This window comes from Monopterus albus, unplaced genomic scaffold (assembly GCF_001952655.1).
Source record: "Monopterus albus unplaced genomic scaffold, M_albus_1.0 scaffold158.1, whole genome shotgun sequence".
Classification (NCBI taxonomy): Eukaryota; Metazoa; Chordata; class Actinopteri; order Synbranchiformes; family Synbranchidae; genus Monopterus; species Monopterus albus.
This window is the reverse complement of record NW_018128038.1, coordinates 428,497-456,121: the sequence shown is the minus strand read 5'-3', so window position 1 is coordinate 456,121 and position 27,625 is coordinate 428,497. Positions and strand designations below refer to the sequence as shown.

At 39.3% G+C, this 27,625-nt stretch overlaps 1 protein-coding gene across 16 annotated transcripts in view; it reads left to right on the top strand.

The window, feature by feature from the left end:
* The window catches only part of cacna1bb (calcium channel, voltage-dependent, N type, alpha 1B subunit, b), a 137,778-nt gene that overhangs the window by 93,723 nt on the left and 16,430 nt on the right, over positions 1–27,625 (top strand). For 7 of the 16 annotated variants that reach the window (XM_020615082.1, XM_020615083.1, XM_020615087.1 and 4 more), the window contains 18 exons: positions 996–1,125; positions 1,884–1,943; positions 2,478–2,584; positions 4,406–4,417; positions 9,198–9,294; positions 11,090–11,250; positions 11,457–11,594; positions 14,076–14,277; positions 14,798–14,962; positions 16,716–16,826; positions 18,205–18,288; positions 19,190–19,192; positions 20,757–20,873; positions 21,577–21,642; positions 21,980–22,071; positions 22,214–22,364; positions 23,268–23,395; positions 26,583–26,679. In XM_020615082.1, coding sequence (XP_020470738.1) covers positions 996–1,125; positions 1,884–1,943; positions 2,478–2,584; positions 4,406–4,417; positions 9,198–9,294; positions 11,090–11,250; positions 11,457–11,594; positions 14,076–14,277; positions 14,798–14,962; positions 16,716–16,826; positions 18,205–18,288; positions 19,190–19,192; positions 20,757–20,873; positions 21,577–21,642; positions 21,980–22,071; positions 22,214–22,364; positions 23,268–23,395; positions 26,583–26,679 — 1,921 coding nt within the window. Of the gene's footprint in view, positions 1–995; positions 1,126–1,883; positions 1,944–2,477; positions 2,585–4,405; positions 4,418–9,197; positions 9,295–11,089; positions 11,251–11,456; positions 11,595–14,075; positions 14,278–14,797; positions 14,963–16,715; positions 16,827–18,204; positions 18,289–19,189; positions 19,193–20,756; positions 20,874–21,576; positions 21,643–21,979; positions 22,072–22,213; positions 22,365–23,267; positions 23,396–24,772; positions 24,870–26,582; positions 26,680–27,625 lie in introns of all 16 variants that reach the window. The other 9 variants (XM_020615086.1, XM_020615079.1, XM_020615091.1 and 6 more) reach the window with 6 other exon arrangements.

The window sequence follows — 27,625 nt, the reverse complement described above, 5'->3', positions numbered from 1 at the left end:
AGCCTGGTCTGTAGAGTGTAAAGCTGAGAAGAGGGTCATGGCTGCTGGAAAATGGTGGAGTGCTTTGTCTGAGCTGGGTGCAAGTAGATCCCTTAAGACAGATGAGTTACAACACTGAGGGGTCAAAAAGGGCAGCAGGTCACGTGACTCATGTAGCTTCAAGTAGTTCCAAACAGCCAACTCAGATCCATTGTTTTATATAGAGAACAATGGGATTTATCAGCAAATTACTGCTTTTAATGACTTGTACATCCTTGAAAACAAATTCTGTGTTCTGTTGTTGTAGATAGCTCGGCTAATTTAGCTACTTAGCAAGGTGCCTAACTATTAAAGTGGCCCAGTATTTGAGACAGATGGTTAGAGGGTTGTAAAATGTGTTTTGACACATCACCAACCTAAAATGTCACAAGTGTAATTGTTGTTATTGATGTCAACTTCTTACCTTAAAAGATAGCAGCCAAGTCAGTGTCACTCTATGGCACTGCTCTTAATGTTGGGAACTATTCAACGTTCCCATGATCCACCATTTACTGTAAAGAAAAAGAAAAAATGTTCCTTATAGAGTCAGTGGCGATGTCATCACTCTCCTTAACCCACTCTCGTTGATAGTATCACACCATCTTCTTTATAAGTGATCCTTCAAAAGCTCTTTTTCAAAATTATTAATCCTGGAAAATGCAAAAAGTACACTTTTCAGGTTGGTTTACCTAAAACAAGTCCTGTGTTTATAAAAACCCTGGTAAGCCTGTTACATTTTGATTTGATTAAAAGACACTGCAAGCCCCGACAGCCCTGAGTCACATATTCTCCCAGAGGCTGGCACGTCACACTTTGCCTTTGTGCAATTTTTTGACAAGGGGGGGACGTGCATGTTGTCTGTGGCCTGTTATGGGAGGACATCACCTGAACATACCAAGTGACTTGTCACTGCTCTGTGTGTACTATTACAATCATGTATGTGCATGTGTTTATACAGTATGTGTGTGATCTTGTAGGGTGAGGCGACTCTGTCACTACATGGTCAACCTGCGTTACTTTGAAATGTGCATCCTGATGGTGATTACCATGAGCAGCATCACTCTGGCAGCCGAAGACCCCGTGCAAGCCAATGCAACACGCAACAATGTGAGTCAGACATTGAGACTTCAAGCAGCAAATAAACATGTGGAAGGGCACAACCAACACACTAATTATCAGGCACATAAACACACAAACCAGCATTTGCATGAAAATGTGTACGATTCACAAACAAGTGTATGTCAGTGGGGCTGACTGCCTGATTGATTTGGACTGACTGAAAAGTCCTTCCTAGCAGGGCTTGACAATTTGCCCATATTGAGGCACAAATGGTAGAAAGCAGAAAAACAAGTTTTAAATCACTTTCCAAATGTGGTCATTTTGACTTCTTAAATGACATTTTGTAGAAAACACCAAAAGCGTCATATATCCAGTTTGGCAAAATGCTTCTTTATATCCCAGCATAACCCATCAGCTCATGTTGGGAATAAGAAGCTTATACATGCACACAGACACATGACTGAGATTTTGCATTTTTGACAAACAAGTGCAGCTAATTAATATTCTAGTCAGCGGCACAGAGGAAATCTGAGGTGATGTTGTGCGTGTTGTGTGTTTGTGTATTGTTTATTTGTGTGTGTATGTATGGGTGTTCAGATGTTTGTTTGTGCAGAGAGTACAAAGCTGACAGAGCTTGAGCCCTTCTCACACACACACACACACACACACACACACACACACACACACACACACACACACACACACAGACACACACACACACACACACACAGACACCCAAGATGAAAACATCTGTCACTGGATTTGTTGATACTTCATCTCATATGTTTTAATCTCTGTTTCTGCAGATTCTGAAGTATTTGGATTATGTCTTTACTGGAGTCTTCACTTTTGAGATGGTGATTAAGGTGAGAAGCCTGAGGGCACATGCCCATTTGAACTCTGACAAACCAGCTAAGCCACATTTTGGCAATTAGGAGGTTTAAATCCACCTAGAGCTAAATGGGCTAAATGTGTTTGGGAAGTAGACAGCAGATGTTTAAGTTAAGTGTAACAGTGGTTTTAACAAAATTTCAATTACTATGTTTCTTCATGTGTTATGACTTGCTTCATATCATGTTCAGCCAAATTCACTGTGGTTTAATTCAGACTTTCTGTCATGCTTTGGCCTGCTAATCATGAAATCTCGCACACTGTGCACAGTCCTGCTGTTGCCATTGGCTTTGTGGGTTTTCTCTTCTCACTTATGATAACACCTTCTCCTAACAACAAACACTTTAGATAATGAATGCTCTGAATCACTGAAAAAGTGCTAAATATGAAAACCTGATTTGTATAAGATATAGTATGAAGGAAGGAAAAATCAGAATAGCTCCTCAGTGTCATAGGCCCTTGAAACAAAGAAAATGTCAGTGACAGCTTACTATGTATTGTGTGACTAGATGATTGACCTGGGATTACTCCTTCACCCTGGCTCTTATTTTCGTGACCTGTGGAACATTCTGGATTTCATTGTGGTCAGTGGAGCTCTGGTGGCCTTTGCATGCTCGTAAGTCAACTTTATTTTATTTTCTAATTACAGCAGGCCTTTGAATATAATGTATTTCAAGGGTGGATGAAACCACAAGAACATGTTGAAATAAATCACCACAGGTGTTGTATTGTAGCTGATGTTACCTTCTCTTGAGTGTCCATACCTTTGGCGAGCTAGAATGCTAACATGCTGAGTAGTAGTTACCTCTGCTCCTGTGTTTTGTTCTAACTTACAAATCCGATGTGTTCAACCAGTTACTCCCCTTGAATTCTTTAAACTCTTGTGCTTGGGTTATTATGCCAACCTGACTACAGTATGTCATACTCGTCTTTCATTGTTTCATAGTCTCCACTGCCCCTCTCTGCAAATCGCCTAATGGGCCATGCATAGTTTGGCTGACAGGTTTAAGGTTCAAGGGAACAGAGGTACTAGTTTCTCACCCACAACTGGAGCTCCCTCAGCTCAGTACACTACAGGAATGATATATGACTTTAGTTTGTTGTTTAACAAAATACTAATTTCCTATTATGATTTTTGTTGTTTTAAATCACAACTACTGTCACAGTGAGTGTTTCAAATGTTAAATAGCTGTTTTTACTACATATTCTGTATTGTATGTCCTGACCACTGACTCTATAAATATGGATGTCACCACTTCCCTCCACTATGCAAAAGTGAAGTCAAAATATCCCAGATGCGCCGGCCGCCATCTTGGCATTTTCCAGCCAGATTCCAGCCATAGTAGCCAGCGAGTAGCTGAGTGACGTAGCAGACCGCCAATCAAATCTGTCATCATCTAAAGTACACTCCTTTTTATATCATCAAACAAGCCTAACAAATGTACCAGAAAAAATTACCACTTGTACACCAGTCAGCATGATAATATCTACTAAAAACTAAGAACCACAGAAATCACCTCTGGGAAAAATCTTTTTCATTTGTACTTACTAAGTTTTTGATTCGGCTCTTGTCCCATCCGCTAACATGGAGGGGGCGGAGTTCTTGACCTATACTGCAACCAGCCACCAGGGGAGTCACTTCACTTCTGGGAGCTGTCATGGTGTCCGTATTTTATACAGTTGATGGTTTGGACATTCCAAACCTAACAGATGCGGTGAAGGTGAATTTTCTCTATGTAGTATACTGGGATATCTTGGAGTGGTTTATTGTGGTTATACTATACTGACTTACTGAAAAAAACATCCTTCTTCACAAAGCTGTACATTTTTACCTCCTCTCACACTGATTTTGAACAGGAAAATTGCCTGTTTTCCCTTAATCGCAATAAAGTGGCAATATTGAGTAATAAGCACTCAGCTGGACAGAATCCCTGCATCCCTTGGTACTGGCCCAGTTTGAGCACTGGTTAATGTTGCTGTGGTTACTTGAATTTCATTGTATTTCACATGCTGATATAGAAATTAATCTGACCACATTTATGTTCAAAGTATGATTTTAAACAGGCACCTTGCAGTCAAGTGGAAATAAATGTTAACCATAGCCACAGTATAAAGGGAGTTGCCTTGAAGCATACAGACCTGTATTCTGGGTCTCCAGTGTAAGAAGGTGATCACATAATCTGTTTCAACCAGCGCTGGATGCTATTTCTCATCTGTCACAATTTCACATATCAACTTGAAATGCTCCACTGTTTGTCACCTGTGTATTTTTCTTTGTAACGCCTTCTGCTGCTCTGATTTTTTTTTTGTTTTGCCTGCTGTAGACCTTTACTGTTTTTATGCCTCCCTGTTTTCTATCTCTAGCTGACCCTGTCCCTGTCTTCTTTCTTTCACTTTTCTCCTCCCTTCTTTATTTTCTGGCTTCGATTGCTTTCAGGAGTCTTATGGGGTAAAACCTCTTCTCTCAGCCCATGTATTTGTCCCTGCACTTGTCTTCCTGTTTATGTCTTCTGCTTTCCATTCCTGTCCATCTTAGCCAGTGTCATTTGAGGAGTCTATAGATATGTCTTCAGCAGTCTTCATCTAAGTCTTTGAAGAAAAGTCATAGTTTGTTAAATGTTATTCTTATCATCACTGCCACAATCACAGTTTATTCAGCTTGTGTTATATAACCGTGTTTATGTTACATCTGTATTCAGGTTACATAAGTGTAGTTATCTGTTTTCTATTCATTGGATATACTTTATGTGTATCTGTAGGAACGATATACATAATGCACAGTGGGGCTGCAGTGTCCATCCATCCATCCATCCATCATCTATACCGCTTATTCCTGATCAGGGTCACGGGGGGGCTATTGCCAATCCCAGCTGACACTGGGCAAGAGGCGGGGTACACCCTGGACAGGTCGCCAGTCTGTCATAGGGGGCAGCACTATGAATAAGAAAATACTGTACTGTTGAAACAACAGTTTCAAAGCTTTCATAACAATAAAAAGTGTTCCAGATATTCACGGGAACAAAAGATCTGTGTGCTGCTGCATAATGAGAACACAAATAAAAATATCGCAATTGAAAACTGTTAAACAGGGTCTGTTGTAGCTATAAAACATTTCTTGTTTATTTTTTAGATGCAAACAGGATGATGTAACCTTCAGAATTCTGCCATTATCTTTCTGGCTGCTAATTTACAAGTATACTGTAAGGCATGGTATAAAGTGTAATAATATCATTCTGTCCGGTGTGCTGTGCCCCTGTGTGGGTATATACAGTGCACATAAGAGTAGGATTCACTCATACAGTGTTATTAGATTGAACCAGCTGTGCTTCATCCCTCCCTCCTTCTTTGACTTGCTGTCAGCCATGTTGTCCCTCCTATCATCTTCATCATCAGCTCGGAGCCATGGCATGTAGGTTCTTACAGGCTGCATTCACAATGCAAGGCTTAAAGGATAATTATGGCTTATTACAACATGGAGCTTATTTAGAGGTAGATCTCATTTTCAGTTATAATAACACGTTCACCAAGCTCTAGTTATCGTGATTTGATGATGTGAAGAATTTGCTGGAAAAAAATTGGATGCAACAACAACTTTGATCAGTCAGACATATCGTAACTTGATGAAAATAAAAAGCACTGGTAAAACAAACTGTAAAATAAATAACCAAAGTGTTCCTTTCAGCATCCATTATGGTTTAGAAACTGACTTCCTGGTTCAGCTCTGATCTATCGCATTTGATGATGTCGGTTTAACCTCCAAACAAAATGGTTGAGCTAATTTGACTAAGAGCTGAAAGTCCAGCCGTCCAGCAAAAACATTCAGTGGTACTGTAGCTGTTGTTTGGCACAGCTTTTCACTGCCATTCAAGAAGTAATTTAAGAACTTCAGTAAGTGTCAGTCAGAGACTATCCTCCCAAGAATATAGTTGTTTCAGAAATGTGTCCCCTAATCCCTCAACCACATGGTTATGGTTGTCACACATGCTGCCATTTATGTGACAATTTCTGTCCCTGCACAGGAAGATGATGTCTTCATTCTTACTCTGCCTGGACAGCTTTGATTGGCTTAGTTGTTTTTACAACAAGAGAAACAGCCAACACAATATCAGACCTGTTGTAATCACTGCAAAAACTGGAAATTCTGGCAGCAGTTTAGAGGTCTGGAACCAGTGTAGATGAAGTTAGTGGAACAGCAGTGGCCTGCCGTCACAACCGTAGCTCTCAAAGTATGTGAAAATGGCTTAAATCAGACCTTTAAATAAAATGAAAGCCCCATATAGGGGATACATATTTTATTTTTCCAGCTGCATCGCGAATGCAGTCATACACTATATTGTTCAACATTCTCCTCTCTCCCTCAGTGACAAACTGTCCATGGCATCCTAATCATCCTTTTGCTATAAGTGTGATTTCTCCACGTTCAGTACATGTAACCACTGTTTCCTTCAAATAGTTTATTTTTGCTTTGCTCTTTCACAGGGTAATTAGCTTAAGTGCTTCTATTTGTCTCTTATCTTTGTTGTCTCCTCATTGTGCTTTGATGAATTTGAAAGGCCGAATAATATCACCGTGCTCTGTCTTTCTTAAATGTCCGTTTGCTCTATTTGTGTGGGTGGTGTTTGGGTTTGTGTGCTGTGTGTGTATGCTTATCATTGCTCTTTCTCATCAGGTCGCAACAAAGTATGGCCAGGTGGGAACTGTCCCTATCTACCTTTTGCTTATTGACCCCCTTCCCCATTTCCCCCCACAAGTGAACCACAAAATGCTTCTTTCCAAACAAACTATACCCCAAGATGCCCAGGATGTGACCTCCCTCCTGCCTCTCTCCTGCCTGTCTTCCTCTCTTCCCTTGTAGCAAAGTAACCTCCTATTCCAATATTGGGACAACAAAACAAAAAGACAATATTGGGAACTCTCCTTATAGCTTTCAGAAGACCAACATCTGGCTGCTGATTTGCCCCATATGTTGGGTACCAGTTGTATCAAAGCCTATTATGACTAAAGTGGGTTTGATTGTTCAGCTTGCTAAAAGGCTACCACTTCATTCACTTCCAAACCCTTCACCTACAGATCTCCTTCTTTATGCAATGGACAGAAATCAGTGAAGGACTACAGCTTCTTACTTGGATTCACCTTGACTATTTCACTGAAATTTGTTAATCCTGTTTGGCCCATTTTTGCATTTTAGAGGAGGCTAAATCTTTAACCTTGTTTCACCTTCATTTTAGTTCACACACATCCTAAGGGTGTTTTTAAATTCTCTTAATTGTATTTGTTCTAAACAGCTGGAGCAAAATGCTAATCACCACATATACAGTAAATAGTCTCCTCGCAACACTGACATCTCTGAAAATGTTCCCATTACTGGAAAGGACATGGAGAAAAAATGCAAATGAGCAGCTGATTATATACCAGATCATCTGAAAAGCCAAGAACAAATAAAATAACTCGGCATCCACATAACAAACACCACTACAAAGTGTTTGTTTATGCAAATAAGAGTTGTAAAGGCTAATTGTAGAACAGATTTTTATAGTTTCAATAATCAAGCTAAACTCTGACGAAGTATGATAAAAATGAAAGTAATGAGCCCTAACAATTAGTAACAATTGATCTTGAATATGTTTGTACATACAGTATATTCTTGAAATTCTCCATGTAACTGAGTCTTTGGTGAACTGCTGTATTGAAGGAGCCCTGTGCATCCTGTTTTTCTGAGGCAGTAGAGTGCTTCTGATTGGACATCACGTCTGGCGTCCCTAAAGAAGTGCATGCATAAGTGTGTGTATCCACACACTAATGCATGTCTTTCTATGCTTGTGAGGACACTCATTGACATAATGCATTCCCTAGGCCATTACACTAACCTTAACCATCACAACTAAATGCCTAGGTCTAACCCTGATTCCAACCTTAATCCTAAAAGTTTGAAGGTCTGAAGACCAGCGACAATGCCCTCACCACGATGGTAGCAAATTAAAATGTGTCTACACAACTGCAGAAAGATGTGCACACACATATATACAGTATATATTATATCTTCCTGTCCCATGGAACTTCTGAAAGCTACTGGCAACTGTTCTTGCCATCTCAAAGTGTTGCAGTCTTTCAGCAGTGAGGACTGGCACTGGCTTTGGAGATTGCATGAAACAATAACCAAGTCATCTGAGCATGTGAGGTGCATGCCATTTTGTTTGACTTTCCACTGAGAAAAGAAAAAGCCCCTGAGTCTAAGGTGTATGGATCCATAATCCTCCATCTGACAGCTGCCCTTTATACACATAAACAATACATACAATTAATTACTTGAATTGTTTTTTTCTTTCAACTAGCCTTATTTAAAAATAGCCACAACCTGAACAGCTGTGAGTTTAGAGCAAAGGAGTTAATCATTTATATGATAATGCCTTATTCTACAGGTTCCTTACTTTCCAAATAATGGCTGCAGTAAATACATCACTTGATATAATTCTACTAGAGTGAGGCTAAAAGTGTTTGACCCAGGAAGACGTTAGCATTCTCACCAGTGAATAAAGTTAATGACAGACAGTATTGTTTGTGCACTGAATGCACCTTCGCTTGCCTTTGTAAAATAACACTAGGTTACTACTTTAGTTATAGTTAGCCAGGCACACTAGCATTTACAGCTCACATTAGAACAGATGAACACACCTTCAAATCCATTCCTTACATTGTTGCCCTTCCTTTTTTTTTAAAAAAGTAGCATATTTGAATGACAGGCAATTAAAAAAGTGAGTGAGTACACTCCAAAGAAACTGGATAAAGGCTGCATGTATTTTTGAACATACTTTACATTGTTAAACAGCACCTTCACAGTACTGTAGGGGGTGTGTTTATTCCCTGGGAAGGACAATATTAGTTGGTCAATGCCCTGGTGACATGCTGGTATAAGGAGCAGCAGGGCCTCCTCCATCGGACACTAGCAGGGTTTTTAGACTTACTAAAAGCCCTGCTGGACTTACTGTACTTTGATTACTTTTCACCGCATAAATAAAATAAACCTTCTTCTGTTGTTCAGTAGCATGTTTCTGTAGAATAACACACTCATACATGCACTTTACTAACAGAATATAAACAGGTATTAATCACACAGAATATACCTGAGGTACTAAAATCGGCTCTTGTTACTTGGGATTAGGCTGAAGGGGTTTATATGATTATCACTAATGCTACATCACCAAGATTAACTGTCCTCTCAATCTGCACAGAGGAACAAAAGGCAAGGACATCAACACCATCAAGTCCCTGAGGGTCCTCCGAGTCCTGCGGCCACTCAAGACTATTAAGCGGCTGCCCAAGCTGAAGGTACAGTGAAACAATCTGTCACACACCCAGTCCATTCTGAGAAAGAAATAACGGCTAGATAAACAAACAAAGAAACAAAAAAATAAATTTTCTTTTTTTTAAGAAACTGGTGCAGTCAGAGACAGTCACGCATAGTCCTGGGTCCAGTGATTTTACAGTGTATCCAGACAATGGATATATCTGATTTAAAACAGCAGTGTTTTAAATTAGATAGAAGAACCACAAATAAAATGTTTTGAGCATCACACACTCACATGTCTAAGCTTGAAAGATGGCTCTTAAAAGTTTGTATCCTTTGTCAACAGCAGCAGCTGTTGTTAGCATTTGTTCAAATCAGTTACAAAACAGTCAATGAAAAAACTTGGTCAAAGCAAAAACTTCCCAAACTACCTCCTGTATATTCAGTATGTCACAAACACTCATAAATTAAACATAACTTTTATTTGTCTCTGGCATAGTGAATTATAGCAAATAGTCATGTTAGGTAACGGTGTTCAGTATCAAGTTTCTTTAAACGTTTGGATTTAGTTTTTTTTATCCAAGAAACTGGCTCACCACTGGAGTTCATTGTTACTTTCGAGCACACGCTGACAACATTCTGCACCTTTCAAACCTACAGTAGAAAAGATGGTGGTGTAAGTCTTTAACTTCTTAATGATCAGTGTTACAAAGTGCCAGTGAGAAGTCAGCCTCTTTTATCCTGAATACAGTATGTCTGGGATGAACTGTAGCTTCAGTGTGTGAGCATCATTCCTCTTTCAGTTCAGTGGCAGCCGTCATGATTTTTGTTGATATATTCAGTAAATTTGGAGGGTTTTAAGCTGCAGTTGGACTTGAATGATACTGCACCTGTGTGTTAGCAATTATTTGTCCTATTTAATTAAAATAATACTTCTTTGTTAGTGTTTCATAACTGCATTTAGGTTTCTGCAGAGGCAAAGTCTGTTTCTTTTCAAATTATACAAGATATGTTGAATTTTCATGCATTTACAAAATTATTGTACTTAAATAAAGTGTTACAATAATAGTGATTAAGTCAAACTTTATTAAAGTAACTGTGCAAAGAATTGTAATGTTTACAACATGTTTTATGCTATTCTCATGGCATAATTTCGGGTCAAAGAAAAATGTGCCTCTCTAGTGAAACTCTTCTTTGAATCATGAATTTGTATGAAGTGAAAATTTTGTAGTAACAGAAATGTGCCATTGTGACCTTCATCGAGACCAGACCCCCAGGTGTTTCTTCTGACGCAGCAGATGACAGCTTCCCTCTAGTGTGCGATGGCGGCTGATCATCCAGAAGTGATGGATCTGACGAATGATGAAAGATCTGATTGGAATAATAGAAGTGAGATGACAGAGACAGATCAGAACTGGCAGACAGACGCTCTTACACAACTCTTCTTGGATACTGGGACAGAGTGTTTTGACAGAAGAGGGGGGAAATATGCTCTGTCCTCACTCTGGAGACACTTATGCAGTAGAATATTCATTGGTCAGATTGTATGCATGTCAGGATAAACAGAAAGCACTTCATTTCACAGCACAACCTGAAAATGGCTGCAGAGTGACTGGTGGAGAGATACAAAGACTGGTGTGTTCATGTACCCTGTAAGCGATTTGCTAGTGTGCAGATAAAAAGATGGCGTTACACTGCAAAGTCACAATAGGTCTGAGAAATAACATTATTTTTAGGAAGATGTAATCATGTGAGACTTTAAACCTGTGTGTGTGTGTGTGTGTGTATACACCTTACATTTATTGATCTGAGTCTGTGTGTATAACTATTTTCCAGGCAGTGTTCGACTGTGTTGTAAACTCTCTGAAGAACGTTCTTAACATCCTCATCGTCTACATCCTCTTCATGTTCATCTTTGCTGTGATCGCAGTGCAGCTCTTTAAGGGCAAATTCTTCTACTGCACAGATGAGTCCAAGGGTCTGGAGAAAGAGTGCAGGTACATCATCACAGCGTAAAATACATGTATGGTAAATCATCAATGAGGAAACTGATTTTCTGTCATCATATCATTACACTGAGCCAAGGTGGCTGCCACATGGTAACATATGAACTGAAACAGTCGCTTATTTTTTCTCCTCCATTTTGACAGTATAGTTTTGTCTCCTCCTCCTGATTCTGTTTGTCCTACCACCTCTCCCTCAGGGGTCAGTTTCTGGACTATGACAGGGACGATGTAGCAGCTCAGCCTAGAGAGTGGAAAAAGTATGCGTTTCACTACGACAACGTCCTCTGGGCCTTCCTTACACTCTTCACCGTCTCCACTGGAGAGGGCTGGCCAGTGTAAGTCAGAACAAACCTCCACATCATTTTATTTGTGTAATGGCTTTCTTACATAAAACACTACTTCATTTTAGCTTTACACACAGTGATGCTAAATATGAAACCCATAAACCTCAGCGATCAAAGGAATGAATTGGTTTATAAAGGTAAGAGTGCCATGATTTACTGTATAGCTAATAATTAGTGCTTTTAGAGTTTTTGTCAAGGTAGAGTTTTCTTCAGTGACATCTCCTGAAACATACTCCTGGAGGCAAAGTGTACAGCACAGATTAAACTCAACTGATTTCTCCCAGGCTTAATTACTGTGCATTCCCTAAAAATGCAATCAAGGCTGAGTGCACAGATGACTTCTGTGCCTGAGCTGACGTACCATGAGCATACTCATTCAGCATCATCACTTCTGTTGGGGAACAATGACAGCCGTTTGTTTATTTCAGTCACTGTACCTAGATGAAATGAGTAGTAAATTGATCAAGTTTCACCTTGTCATAGTCATCTAGAATCTCATGTACTAAACAAGGAGATAGAGTACAATAACACCATGACCACAAGAAAGGACTCACAATTAAGGGTGTGGTATTTACTAGCATTAACGATTTGGGATACCCCAAAAACTATACAATGCTTTCTGTAGTGCCCATCTACTCTCTTGTTCTTACACTTTAATGAACAAAAACCTAAATCTAAAATCTTGCAGATACTTAGTAACTCTCCTAACACAAGCAAGAACAAAATGAACCAAAGTGAAAACAGGCCATGATTGATACCAGCTTCCCACTGAAACGTTTTGAATATAGATTGCTTCTAATTTCACTCTGTTTCCAAGTGTGCCTCTGACAAGGAACATACTAAGGCCTAGATCCAGTATCCATCCTGATGCCATCATGGTGTAATCTGAGAGGGATGTAGAGATGGGAAAATTGGAGTGGTTGGATGAATGCAGAGTTGGATGTTGGGGGTTGAAAATGTTGCTGACAATGTAACACTTTGACATCCGTGTTTGTTAGGTCCTCGGGTTATTGTTACTGGATTACATTATATTCAGAGGTGTTCCTAATATTCTGACCTTCTCATGCATGTAGCTGGAAAGGACACATGTATGTAGCTGGGAAGGACGAAAATAGAGAGACACCTCTATATTGTAATGTAGTCCAGTAAAACACCACGTTTATCTATGACCTCAATAATAAACATAGATTAGAATTTTTACATTTATGAAACTGAAACATTTTGAGCTTCATAAACACAGATGATAAGGTGGAAGTGTTGCATTGAAGTGCATACTATTGTACAGGTGTACCTAATAAAGTGACCTATGAGTGCATATAATCTGGTCAGTGACCACAAGAATGTGCACTTATCTCAGATGATTGAATCCATTTTTTTACTCTCTACAACTCAGATGGGGGTCAAAGACCCAAAAATCCTGAAAATCCAGCATTACTGATTTGATCTGTTTAGCAGCGTATGAAGAATACATACCTGGAGTGCACAAACACTTCACCCAAAATAAAAACATCTATATTGGTTTACAGACTTTCCATATCTAATGGATTATGATTAGCATAAGTGAAAGACGGTGCAAGGGTCCAAGTGAGACGGGACTTTGTGAACTCATGTTACCTGGGAAAACATGTGACCAGTCAAGTGGCAGTGTTTGTTTTGGTTAGTAATGCAGTTTGATCCAATTGGATGTAAACAAACCATGACCTGATCGTTTCTTTTTTTAGTTATTTTTATTTTATCCTTACTTTTATGTTGATCTTAGACACCCATAATCCTCATTTATAACATTAGAAACACTGAATAATAATATCATGGACTGTATTTTATAAATGGAATAAGGGGTGGCTGTGGCTCATGAGGTAGGGCAGTCGTCTCCTGACCAGCAAGTTGGTGGTTCGACTCCCGGTCTCCCCGCATGCCTAAGTGTCCCTGAGCAAGACACTGAACCCCGAATTGCTCCTGGTGGCTTGACTAGCGCCGGTGCATGGCAGGTGAATTGTGTATCATCGCTGTAAAGCGCTTTGGCCAGTGAAACACACTGTGAGAAAGCGCTATATAAAATACAGTCCATATCATCATCATCTTTATATGTAGAATGCTTAGTCAGAACGTGCTTCACACACTGCAGTAAATTATAAACCAGCAAGAGTACAGTCAGTATTGAAAAGGTCTGTGTCCTGAAGCTCTTGTTGATTTCACAGTAGCAGATTTGTGAGCACTTGTTGACACCTGGAATAATTTGTGACTTTGCTAATGCCATTCCCTTGTTGATTTCACAGTAGCAGATTTGTTAGCACTTGTTGACACCTGGAATAATTTCTGTTAAAGGCATACAGCCCTCCTGACTGTCTTGACTCATCCATTCAATTTGAATATCTTCTGAATAATGTTTGTGAGGTGCAGAGTGAAGTAGGGTAAAGGTAGAGGTACAATAGATATTCATCTTTCATCAGCTCACCTTTCCCTTCTTCTCAGGGTCCTGAAGCACTCTGTGGATGCCACCTATGAGGATCAGGGCCCCAGCCCAGGTTTCCGCATGGAGACATCCATCTTCTATGTGGTCTACTTTGTAGTGTTCCCCTTCTTCTTCGTCAACATATTCGTAGCTTTGATCATCATCACCTTTCAGGAACAAGGAGACAAGGCCATGTCGGAGTGTAGCCTGGAGAAGAATGAGGTGATATGAGAGCAAAAGTGATGCAGTTCATTGATTTTCATCCTGAACAACATCTACCCCTGATGTGCAACAAGAACACATGCTGACTATATTTGCAGAAGCACTAGTTTCTGAACATGTTTGTCTCTTGCATCAAAAATGTTTCCTTCATTAGAAATCAGAGCACATGCTGAGCCACTTCTAAATGTCTCTTCCAGGCAAATTACATCTAACACAACTTACAGTTCCCTCAGACAGAAAAAAGCACTAAATAAGAAAGCTGTGGGGTTTCTCTTCCTCACTTGCTTCATCTCCGCTTCACAGGGATTTTGTTGAAATTAGTTTTTGTCTGTAAAGTATTGGCTAGTGATCAGACAGCATCTCATCTTTTGATATTACAAAAAGCATTGAAAATCCTCCAGTGGCGTGCCAGCTGTCTTTCATCTCATTACATTTCATTGCTAGCACTATTCTGTCTTTGATGAAGGGTGCAAAGTTCCTGTAAAAGAAACTGTTTTTGTTTTATCTTTTCATCATACAGAGAGCTTGTATTGACTTTGCCATCAATGCAAAGCCGCTGACGAGATACATGCCAGAGAACAAGCAGTCCTTCCAGTACAAGATGTGGAAATTTGTGGTGTCACCTCCGTTCGAGTACGCCATCATGACTTTAATTGCCCTCAACACAGTCGTGCTGATGATGAAGGTCAGTGATTTCTCCTGCTAATGAGGCAAAGTGCCAGTTCTTCTCAGATACCTCTCAGCCAGAAGCAGCAGTGTACTGGCTCAGTGATGCCCGGTGTGATACAAAAACACTGTTGAAATATTAAAAAGGGTTTGCAGATGCTCTTTCCATAAATCTGGACCATGTTATAATTTGGTTCTTAAGGATGAGATGCAATTATAACAGCAACAATGGTCTGGCCTTGAGACATGGCCAACATTTAAAAATCAAACATGGCCACAGCTTCTGATGAACAATGCTTTCTGCTAGTGGAGAGAAGCACTCATGTCCTGGCAGTTCCTCTACTCATCTGTTCAGAGGAGAATGAAACTTTGGGTAATGTAGGAAGGTGCCAGACAGAGAGCACTGTGTTTTCATTCATCCAACAATATTACTAGTTTACCTATTTTATCTGATCATATTCATAAACTTTGAAAATGTATTTGAAGGACCATATGTTGTTTAAACTCAGGCAGCAGCCAGAATGTAGCAGTACAGAGAAAATGAAAATAATACCGATTAACCTCTGTTTATGTACTTACACAGTACTACTAGGTGATTTTAGTTTAAGAAGTAGGTGTGCTGTTTAGAGGACCAGCATTACATTTAAAACTGGGAGCACCTTGGAAGACTGTTCAGATATCCTGAAGGAATAGTTCAATATTTTGGGAAATATGCTTATTTACTTCTTTGCAGAGAGTTGGATTAGAAAAGCTCTACCATTGTATACGTATATGTCCTTTAAATATAAGACTACAGTCACCTGTTGGACACTGGAAACAGAAGGAATCAGCTAGTCTGGCTCTGTGCAGTGAACCAGATCTGCTTACCAGCACTTCTAAAGCAATCTAAAGAAACTTTGTCATATTTGACTACTCCTTGACCAGATGCTGAGATACTGGAGTTTTCACTAACACAGCCAAACAAACAGCCAGATAAGAAATCAAATTTAACCTGAATTATGTTTTTTTCATATGAGATAAACATTTACGGTAGATGGTCCATAACAAGTGGAATTTAAAAAATGTGCATCTAAAACAAAACTAGAACTATAGGAATGAAGGTGTTAGTAATGCACCTACAGTAAAGCTGTTTGTCACAAGTCAAACACACCAGAAGAAGAGAAAAGATGGAATAGCCTAATCTTTCAGGATAATGACTTTTCACACAGAAACAAATGCGATCTTAGTTGAGTGAAAAGTAACAAAACCACATAACTGCTCAGTTGGAAAGAGGCTGACTTCCATTAAAGTCTTTTTAAAACATGTAAAGATGCACAAGTTCACCGCTTTGCTCGCCGGAGTGCTGTTCATTGTCAGTGAGCTCAGTGCTGCCCCTGTTGTCTGGGATTCTTATTACAATTAACAATAACCAGCATTCAGCACAAACACATTGAGGCACAGACAATTTCAGTGCCAGAATCGCTTGCCATTATCACAGTGGCAACGCACAGCATCTACTGATACTGAGTGGATTAAAATGCATGTGTGCAGCTGGATGTGGCAGATATATTTGCACATGTTAAACATCTTGCTGTGGTGTGTATGAGGAATCAAATAGAAGTGGTCTTTATGGATTCTTGGCTATAAATACAGTACACTTGTAGTTTTCAGTATCACATACTGTAGCTATCTGATCCGATGACATAAATGGGGTATGGTGTTCTTGAGTGTGGTTCCTCTCTCATATCTTATAAAATATATGTTGAGTGTACAATCTTCCTCCTGTCCCACAGTTCTACGGAGCTCCGGACATCTATGAGTCCATGTTGAAATACTTAAACATCATCTTCACAGCGCTCTTCACGCTGGAGTGTATCCTCAAGATTATTGCCTTCGGTCCACTGGTGAGCCATCAAACCTATATGTACACTATACTCTGCAAATGCTAGTCAGTTATTCACTGTTGTGTGGTGTTACTGTTTATATACATGAGGGAAAATCTCCTTCTGAATATGCATATATGTAAATGTTAAAATGATTTGCAAGATTTTTAATATGTGGTAGTGGCCACATTTAGACCCATGCATTGCACAGTGATGTGGAAAATGTAAAGTTAAGCATTGAGAGGTTGCTGTGTGTAAAATAATGTTGAAATCTTTTCCTGTTATTATTGGGTTTTGGAAACATAGACAGTTTGAAAGCTGCGTGACTATAGACACACATCATGTGTTCAGTTTTTTACATTTAGTTTTCATTCATTACCCAACGACGAAGGTTAGTCTTGGGAAGACCGAAGCAAAGGAGTACGTGTACAGTATATCAAGAACAGTGAGAATCCACAGTTTTCCACAGCTATACTAAAAGTATTAGGTATCTACATGTTGCTACTTGTGCTATACTAAAAGTACTAGGTATCTACATGTTGCTACTTGAACTCTCATGTACAGTAACTGTTGCTTTTATTGAACATGTAATGTTTTATCTAATTTGTATTCTAATGTTTTATTTATATGCTGTATGCATTTTAATGTTTTATCCATCTGCGTGCACTGTGTTAAGCACTGAATTGCTGTTGCGTATGAACATGTGCTCTATAAACTTGTCGTGTCTATAAACCATTCTGTACCAAATACATGACATACTGTTATACTGTTCTGTACCAACAGTTCTTCTTTATGCTAATGAGCAGTTTGTCTTTATGTACTGTATGTTAACTACAACAGTCAAACTCAGACGGATGCTGATTATTTATACATAAAAGAACATTAGAGGACACATAATAAGTGAGAAACAGTAAGCGTAAGGAACATAGTCACTTATTGAGGAATAAGCAGGGTGATCCAGTAACAAAAAGAGGGAATGAAGGGAAGAGTGCACAAAAAGAATAAATCTTCTGCAAACATGGCACCGTCTAGCCTGCAGCGTGACAGTTCATCTCTGGCTTCGTTCCATTTACAAGGCCCATTTATCAAATAGCTTTTCTCACACACCACTTTCCTTCACCTGTTTAGGCGAATGGGCTCACAGCTGCTGGTCCATATAAACACTTGGCTGCTGAGACAGCAGCTGCAGGGCCTGGTAGCAGCCTCGGCCCCGAGGACCTGGATGACTGGCCAGTCTGAACACATCCAGGCTGCAGGCAGCAGCTAGTGTGTGCAAGGGGTTGTGGCAGCATTTGTGTGTATGTATGTGTATGTGTATATCGATTTGCATCCACAGGGGGATGTCTAGTGTTTTCTTCTTTTGTGTAACCTAATCTCTGTGTCTGCTTTTGTCTTTTAGAACTACATGAAGGCAGCGTGGAACATCTTTGACTTTGTCACTGTGCTTGGAAGCATCACAGACATCTTGGTCACAGAGATTAAAGTAAGAGCTGTAGATATCACGGTTTGTCTTTGGTGCCAATGACCAGTCTCCCACGGTTCACTGCAGAGTGCCATGATGCAGGAAGTAGACTTAGCCTAGGCAGGTGAAGTGTGAAAATGGAAAAGTAGAAAATGGAAAGTAGTTCATGTTTATTAGTTTACTTTCATTTTGACTATAATAGAAATTAGGTTTTCAAGTCATCGTTATTTTTATTATCAGCCTCTCCCTTTTTTGATTGATTTAGTCATTGTTATAGTGTAAAAATTTTGAAAATTGTGAAAAATACTCATCACGGTTCCAAGCTGGAGTCTTCAAATTAATAGTTCTTTGACCAACAGTTTAAAACACTTAGATATTTAGGTTACAAAACAGAGAAAACCATTGACATTAACTGTTTTTTTTTTTTCAGCAGTAATTTACATGGGCCTTTATCACATTTTTTGTCAAACATTTCCAATCTGAACAAACCACTTCAACTCAGAATCATGAGTTTAAAAGTCATGCTTTGCTGTGTTCTCACAGTCTCAGTCCTCAAACTGAACACTCAACTGAGAAAACTAACACCAGAAGTATGTCATCAGGAACATCAATACACAAATGATCAAATCTAATCAGAAAACAAAGGCAGGCACAGAGCAACAGGAGAACAGATGATATTGCAATTTGGATCAATTAGTTTTTTCTATTGGTATGGGTATTTGATTATGGAGGCTGAGGACTGAGACAGGCTACTGTTGCTTTCTGTGGCTTTTTCTTCGTCACTTTCTCTTCATGTGATCATTAGTCTTCTCTCCTGCTTTCCTTCTGTTTTTCCTCACTTTTGCTGTTTCCATCTTCTGCTCTATCTTTCTCGGTGCCTGTGCCCTCACTCTGCCCCTTTTGTCACGTCTGACACCTCTAGACGGTAAGTGGCTTTTCTTGTCGGTGGCTGATTTTGTCAGTTGCCCCGTCACTGTCTGTTGTTCTCTCCCACGGCCTTAGATTAAAGTGTCTGCCTACTGAATCCTGACTGTGACATGATATAAAGACCTAATAAACTGTTGGACTAGTATACTTTAGCAGGGATGTTATCATCTAGAGCTATTTCAGTGCATACTAAACACTGAAAAACAAGTCCTTACAGTATGTCTCGTAGCTTTCAGTTGCTTGCAGCAAGAATTGGAGCTAAGATGAGATCAGTGCATTAATATACAAAGACACATAATTTTACAGAGTCCTGGAAGGTGGTTAGTGTGGACTGTAAATACATTACATTATCTCCATGTTTTTGTGCTTATTAAAAATTAGATGTCTAACAGACTGAGGCTGACACTTTTTGCAATGCCAGTAGTCAACACTTTAAAAGAAAGAGTGAAACAGATTTTTACACATGTGATCCAGTCACTGCCATCTGTGCTGCTTGGATTTAGGGAAACGAGGAAATAAAATCAGTTATGTTTTTAATTATGGCAGATTTTTTGACTGAATTGATGCTTGTTTCAGCCAATTTCATTCTTGGTGTATTTTGGTCATATTTTTGACTTGTGTTTGAAATTCTTACTGTCTTGCTAATTAGAGTTACTGTATTTCTCAAAAATAGCCCAGTGAATCCACTTGATTTGTTATATAAATAATATTAAGAGATTAATTTAAAGGAAGTCTCAATTTTTGCTGCACTGCAGCCACCACAAGAGCAGATAAATAATAACATTAACCAGCACGCTACTGTCACATTGGACCATGTACGGCTGTAGCAGCAAAACATCTCTACGTGTAAATACTTGAGTAAGGGTGATGGTTACTGCTCATGAATTCTACTTTTTATTTGTAAAAGTATGCAGTGGTGGAAGAAGCATTCAGATTGTTTACTTAAGTAAAAATAGCAATAACACAACGTAAAAATATTTTGTTAAGTCTTGCATTCAAAATGTTGTTTGAATAAAAACTAAAGTATTAGCAGAAAACAGCTTAAGTACCAAAAGTAAAAGTTCTCATTAGACAAAATGGCACAATTTTAGAATGATGCGCATCATATTATTAAATTAGAATTGATGCATTATTGTGTACATCACATTTAGTGGTGCAGCTGGTAAAGGGGCAGCTAATTTTAATTTAAACTTATGTTTATAATTTGAAGAACTACTGGGCAGCTTGTGAATTTTTCCAACAAGGATAAAAAAAATCCTGTAATTGTACTGCTTTTTGTTTTATTAACTTCTTTTTGAAATGTTACTAGTAACTAAAGTTAGGACATAAATATAGTGAGTGCAAAGTGTTTCTCTCTGAAATGTAGTGAAGTTGGAAGTAGCATGAAAATAAAATACTCAAGTAAAGTACAGATAACTCAAAATTGTACTTAAGTACAGTACTTGAGTAAATGTATTTAGTTACTCTCCACCTCTCAAAGCATTAGAGTTAAAGTATTGCTTTAACTCCTTTTAACTTGGGTGTACTACAATACATCACATGGTCACCTTTTTCTCTCTCAGGACAAGTTGATCAACCTGAGTTTCTTGAGGCTGTTCAGGGCAGCTCGTCTCATCAAGCTGCTGCGGCAGGGCTACACCATTCGCATCCTGCTATGGACCTTCGTTCAGTCCTTCAAAGTGAGGAAACACAAAGAGTAACCCAAAAAGCACAAGATGAAAGCAATCCACTGTGGAAAGATGCAAGTGATTAATTAAGAATGAAGATGCTTTGTTCTTTAGAAACTTTAACATTGACCCTGTTGGTTATACTGGTTTATAGTTGAATAAACGGATATCACACAAAATGCCAGGATAGAGGGTCTAAAGCAGATACACTGCAGAATCCCTGTGTTACTGTTAAACTCAAACTAAACAGCTCTCAGCACACTGCAGTTTGACTTTTCACACAGTGCTGGTTTGCTCTCTGAATCCCTGGGACAAGTTGAGTTAAAAGCAGAGAACCAGGCCACAGCCCTGAGAATTTAGCAGCTGTAAATGTCAACGGGGAGAGCTTTTAAGCCCAGTGAAAATGAACACTAGCTGCAGAGTGTTAAAGGCTAGCTATTTAATTACAACAAATGTTGGCCTCCTCCTCACATTGAAATAAATAGCAGGTTAAAAGAATTGACTCTGCAGGTCAGACTGACTGAAATCATAAACCTTACAGGGTGCGAATCCTCTGTGGAGAATAAGCTTTGTGAGTGTATGTTTGTGTATGCAAGAGAGAGAAACCAAAAGAGAGGCCAGGTACTCTCTGTGTGTGTGTTTGTACATGAAAGAAAATTGTGTATGTGTGGAAATTCTGAGTGGCTTTAAAATGTATTTGTGTGTTTGTTTCCAGGCTCTGCCGTATGTCTGCCTGCTCATTGCCATGCTGTTCTTCATCTATGCCATCATTGGAATGCAGGTGAGTTGTGACATGACCAACTAGACTAACAAAAGTTTGTGTATCTGAATAACCTGAAGTCCCGACAAACCGTTGATACCCCTCCACAGATGTTTTAATGGCTGATTAGACCTCTTCTCAGGACTGTGTTGGTGTGTACAGACTGTGCTTGAGTGCTATATCCTTGAATCTGTTACCTTTGTTACACCTAGTGTGAGACAGCTTTAACCTTTACTATCCATTTATCAGCATTGTAGCCTACAGTATACGTGACGCTAGGTCACTATAACAGCAGTATACAGTTTTAAAGTTTGGCGTTTCCTTTCAGTAAACATCACCTGCTCTCTTGCTGTCTCAGGTGTTTGGTAACATCGAGCTGAATGAGGACACTGCCATAAATCACCACAACAACTTCCAGACCTTTTTTCAGGCCTTAACCCTTCTCTTCCGGTAAACCTCTTCCATATTCCAAAAGATTCTTACACCAGAAATAAGTATCAACCAATGACACTCCCATCACTGCTGTACAGTATAATGTTTAAATTCACTTTGTGCACATGTGTACCTTAACAATGATTTGTGTGTCTTTCAGGAGTGCGACAGGCGAAGCATGGCACGAGATCATGTTAGCGTGTCTCAGTAACCGTCCCTGCGATAAGCTCTCAGGAACTGTCGAGAAGGAGTGTGGAAGTGATTTTGCATACTTCTACTTTGTCTCCTTCATTTTCCTCTGCTCCTTCCTGGTCAGTATGATGTAGCCATCACACCTCTGCTCATACTGAGCGCTCTGATTGCAAGTAGTTACACACAAGCTTAGAGGTTTTGCCTGATTTATTCTATTAAATACTACTTACAGTTTAAATTTGTACCATTGCTAACTTTGTTAATAATGCTCATTATCTTATTTAATTTCACCCAGACTTATGTCCCCATGTACCCAAAAGATGTTTCCCTCTGGGAGAAGTCCTTGTTTGCATTTTACAGTTAACAAGGTCTTGTTTCACTGAACATGGCTCAGAAAAATTCTCCCGGTTAGAAAATGCGGAGGAAAATGCTAATGAGCTGCTGATAATATGGCAGATACTGTAACCTAAGAAACAATTCAGTTAAGCCAGTGTTTGCATTGTAAATTGAATCTTTAATCTGAATTTCACCTAGACTAGACACCTATTACTGATTAAACAATTTAACACATTTTTAAAACACTGTAATCAAGGGACACATTTATGGTCTGGTTTTGAATAAAGCAAAACATTAAAGAAAATAAAGAAAAACAGTGAGTCCTAATTGTTGCTAACATTAGTTAGGGGAAATGCAAGTGCAAGTGGGATGGATTCTGAAAAGTCTCCAACAGGAAACAAAAGGACATGCTCTGCAAAATGGTTAGCAGTAAGATAAAAGATGTAATGTGCATGTTTGGGGCTAAAAACATGCACAGCTACTGATATGGTCTATTAAATGGAAATGCATAGATTACATCTGGTATTTTGTCAGTGTAAAGTACAAATAGGTTCCATCAATAGAATGCTTTTCCTAAACTCTCTTTTCAGATTAAAATGTCATAATTACTGTTGTTTTTTAGCATATAAATGAATACTTATATTTATTATTAATTAACTTTATGCACTTATGATTTCATCCACCAGATGCTGAACCTCTTTGTTGCTGTCATCATGGACAACTTTGAGTACCTGACCAGGGACGCCTCCATCTTGGGACCTCATCACCTTGATGAATTCATTCGTGTGTGGGCGGAGTATGACCCCGCTGCCTGGTAGGTTGTGCATTCCCCAGCATTAGCCAGTGCCAGTGTTAAAGAGGAAAGGTTTGTTTCTGAAAGAGGGCGAGGCTAGGACAAGGAAACTTTCGGCATGGCTTCTGAGTTCCAGCAGGACAGTTCTGTGATGTGGAACTGGAAAAATCCTGTCTTGCCACGGGCGGCTGAGTGACATTAAGCCTGAGCCCAGAGTGTTGGCTGAGGCTGGTGATGAGTCCCCTGTCGGCTGGATTGATGCATGTAAATCCAGTGTTCCGCTCAGCGCCCGCTCGGCTCTTCATGCTGCTAAGCCAGCGAGCTCCAAAGCCATCTGTCTCTGTGGTGTGAAGGGAAACTGTTGACCCTCCAATGGGGCACTACAGGTTTATGTCAACGCCTACTCTGCCCCTCACATCCTCACTGTTTAACTTAACTAAAGTACAATTCAAGTTTTGAGTGAGGCAGTGTGAAGCATAATCTGTCTCAGATTATATAAGGCTCATTATGTTTTAATGAAGGCTTCCCAGGAGCCTTGTCAGCGAGTCAGGACCCCAGGAGAGGTGTGAGATGTGAAAAATGAAAATGCCATCACCTGACAGATATTACGGGAAACAATCATTGTTTATCCCTTTGAATATGAATGAGCTTCTCTCACAAGTGCCTACAGTAACATTCAGCATGTTTCAGCTACTTTAACTTGTCAGTATGTTAGATTGTAAAAACTAATTGATCCAAATTGCAATATATTTGAGGATTAGTTTCTCTGTTTTTATTGATTTTCACACATTTTTAAAGGAGTAGATCTTTTTTTTTATTTTAAATGTTCTTCTAGATTTTTTTTGTTTATTTCAGAAACAAATATTTTTGTGTCTTCTTCTCTACAAAGACAATTTTCCTAGGAAAATGTTTTTTTGGGGGGAGAGAAAGTGGGGTTAGGTGGAAATTTATATTCTACAATTAAGATCTTACACATTTTCAAAATCTAACTACCTTTACAACACAAAATCACAGATAAAGGATGTTTCTAGCAGAATTTTATTCCAGCTTTGAAACTGAAATTAAACCTCCAATTTGGCAAAATGTGAAAAATAACATGCAGAAAATATAATAGCACAGAAATCCAAAATGAATTTTTTGGGAGAGCAAATGATTATCTGCCAAAACAATGAGATGATTTTTTTCTGTACTAATCAAAATAATCCCAGCAATTTACAGATTTAGTCAGAAAAAAAAAAAAATCAGCCAAAGAGCCTTGAGTATATTGTATTCTCTTTGCTGCTACTTCTGTGTATTTACCCAAATGTTAATGCCCACTAACTAATGACAGATTATTATAAATAAATGTAATGAATTAAGTTGTGATCTAACCTCTTGGACATGTCCAATCTTTTTCAGCGGGAGGATATGCTATCAGGATATGTACAAATTGTTGCGTTTAATCTCGCCTCCCCTGGGCCTGGGGAAGAAGTGCCCTAACAGGGTGGCTTATAAGGTTTGCACTCCCACACAGTCCTTTTGTTTTCAAAGGGACAGTGATGGTTTCAGACTGTGAATGTCTGTCCTCATTCCCTGCAGTGCCAGAGAATGACCCGATCCCACATGCATACAAACACACATCAATCATCCACTAACCAGCTGGCAGATAACCATGGCGAGTGCGGGAAACAATGCCACAAGTCAGGCTCAAACAAAAGACATCTGATGTGATGTCTACCATATTTTTCTGCTTCTAAACACTGGATTGAATGAAGAGTGTGAAGTGAAGAGAGAGCATTGTGTGCTTTGTTTCCACTTTGGTTACTGCTGATGTCTCTTAGCATGCAGAAACAGAGGGCATCTTAAAGGAATACTCCACCGAAAGGTTTTTGGTTTGTCTTTTCATTCCCTTGGCAGGTGACTCTGAAATGTTTGCAGCTGCTCCTTAAGAAGAATGATAGATGTAGTCAGACTGGATTATAGATTGTAGTATACACTTTATGACTCAGCATCCAGAAACAGGAGAAAGAAAGAAAACATCCACAGAAACTTCTCAAACAACTCTTGCAGAATCGTCCACTTCTCCCCTGTTGCTCCATGTGTTCAGTACATCTCTAAAGCTGCAGCTGTGGAAGGTCATAGCAGATCTTTTTCAAGGGATGCCATTAAAACAAAAGAATGTTAGGTGAGTTCAGAGGGGAAATTTGATTGCATCATGCCAAAAATTAGATGCATCCTCTGTCAAGAAAATATAAAGATCAATGAATTAAAAAAAAGTACAGAAACAGAAAGTGAAGCCAAATTAGTCAAAAAACAGTTTCTAATCTCTGAAAAAAGTGTCTCAGTGCTATCAGTGGCAATTATACGTGTGTTTTTGCAGCCCCTTCACTTGAAAATGTCTGAGATTTTGAACAACTGTTCACCAGTCTTCTCACTACCTACAGTATATCAGCCTATTCAATTGATTTATGACACACAGATTAAAGACCTAATTGAGACAGCAGATCATCAGGTTTTGTATCAGTATTAACAGATTGAAGTCCCTCTCTGAGATTCTAGAAGTCTTGAAATTTTGCAGATACAACAAATCATTTGAAGTGCTTGTAACACAGACTATATTCATTGTTGGACATGAGTAATTCTGTATGGGGAAAAGTGTTTTTGGCCTCAGTGACTTGATGTGACTTGCAACCCTGCTAGATACAGATGTTTAGCAGTTTACTGGCAAAGTGGCAATCTTTATAGAACATTCTGATTATTAGACCAAGCAGCTGATAGTTGGATTATGTTACAGGGGTGATTTAAAATGTTTCTATGATACTTTGAGCTTTGAGACTGTATTGGAATTCACTGTAACTACTAGGTTTTACAGCCATCTTTGAGCCTAGAGAAATCCCACAGGGGAGTATTCCTTTAACATAAAATTCACTCTCATTACCAAAAACAAATCTTGTACCAGCATCTCTGCACAGGGAATCCTTCCCTCTTCCTCTGGGATCCATTCCTGAATCTGTAAGTCCAGGCAGGATGGTCATTATATCCTGGAAATTTTATTAACAAGGATTTCTGTTTTCCTCTTTTATTGTCCCTGTCCCATTGTTTGATTTTGGATTTTGCTACTTTCTCTTATGATGTAACTTCCCCTACCCCTTTTAATCCCAACATATCACCCACCTGGGAATCCTTCATTCCTTCTTCCATGGCCTCCTACCACCTTTCCCCTGGGAAGCGGCCGCATAACTTACTGTGATATGTACAAGATGCTTCGCGACATGTCCCCTCCACTAGGTTTGGGAAAGAAATGTCCACCACGAGTCGCCTATAAGGTAGAATCCCTCCTTCTTCCTTCCCCTCCCTCCTGCAGTCACTGCTGGTACCCCACGTCCCCCTGTCAAACATCCCCAGGCTTCTGTCAATGTGTCACAGTCATTTTCCTCTTGTCTGCTGTTGTGCTGTTCTTTCTGTTTAATGTGTGATGCTCTGTGGCCTTGTCCTGCTCTGTCAGGGGGTGTACACATCTGTTTGTCCTCTGTAGGGGAATGTAGCTGATAAATAAAAGTAGATCAGAGAGCTGAGCACACCTTTAATATATCTATCATATCTCCACACAGTCATCGCACTAAAAAAATAAGAGCTGTTGGATAACAACAGCACAAGCTGCTGGAAGAAAATAAATTGAAAGAAAATATGTTTTTGGTCCCTTTTGTTTATCTGTTTGGTAGCTATAGCTGCAGTAATAAATATGCCACACCTTTTATGTTGAATTCACAAACAATTCACTTTGTAGCCCTACAGAGCTCTTTAGCCTCTCTTAGCTCATAGTTTTGGTTTCATAGCAGTATCAGCATCTCATCAGCCTTCTACAGCAGCAGCTGGTTTCATCAAAATACGTCTGAAAGACCCACGGTGCACCACCTGCCCAGCACCAGGTAGCAGACACATAAACTAACTGGTGAAAATAGTGGAACACCAAGCAGCTACTGTAATGAGTCAGAAGTTAGCACAGGCCTAGTCCCATTTATTTCATTTGATTTGATTTATTCTTTCTTTCAAGCATGTAAATACAGTTGATATGTCAACACACATTTTACACATATCCAACAAATGCTAATCCAATATCAATTTGCTTATACCTAGTACATGCTTGAATGGAGTAGGAAGAAGTCAGACTTATCCAGTCCTACCCCATGACATCATCTTACCATCATTGGTTTGCAAGCAGTATCTCTACATAAATAATTATCTTCTACACCACACAAGTAATATACTAAA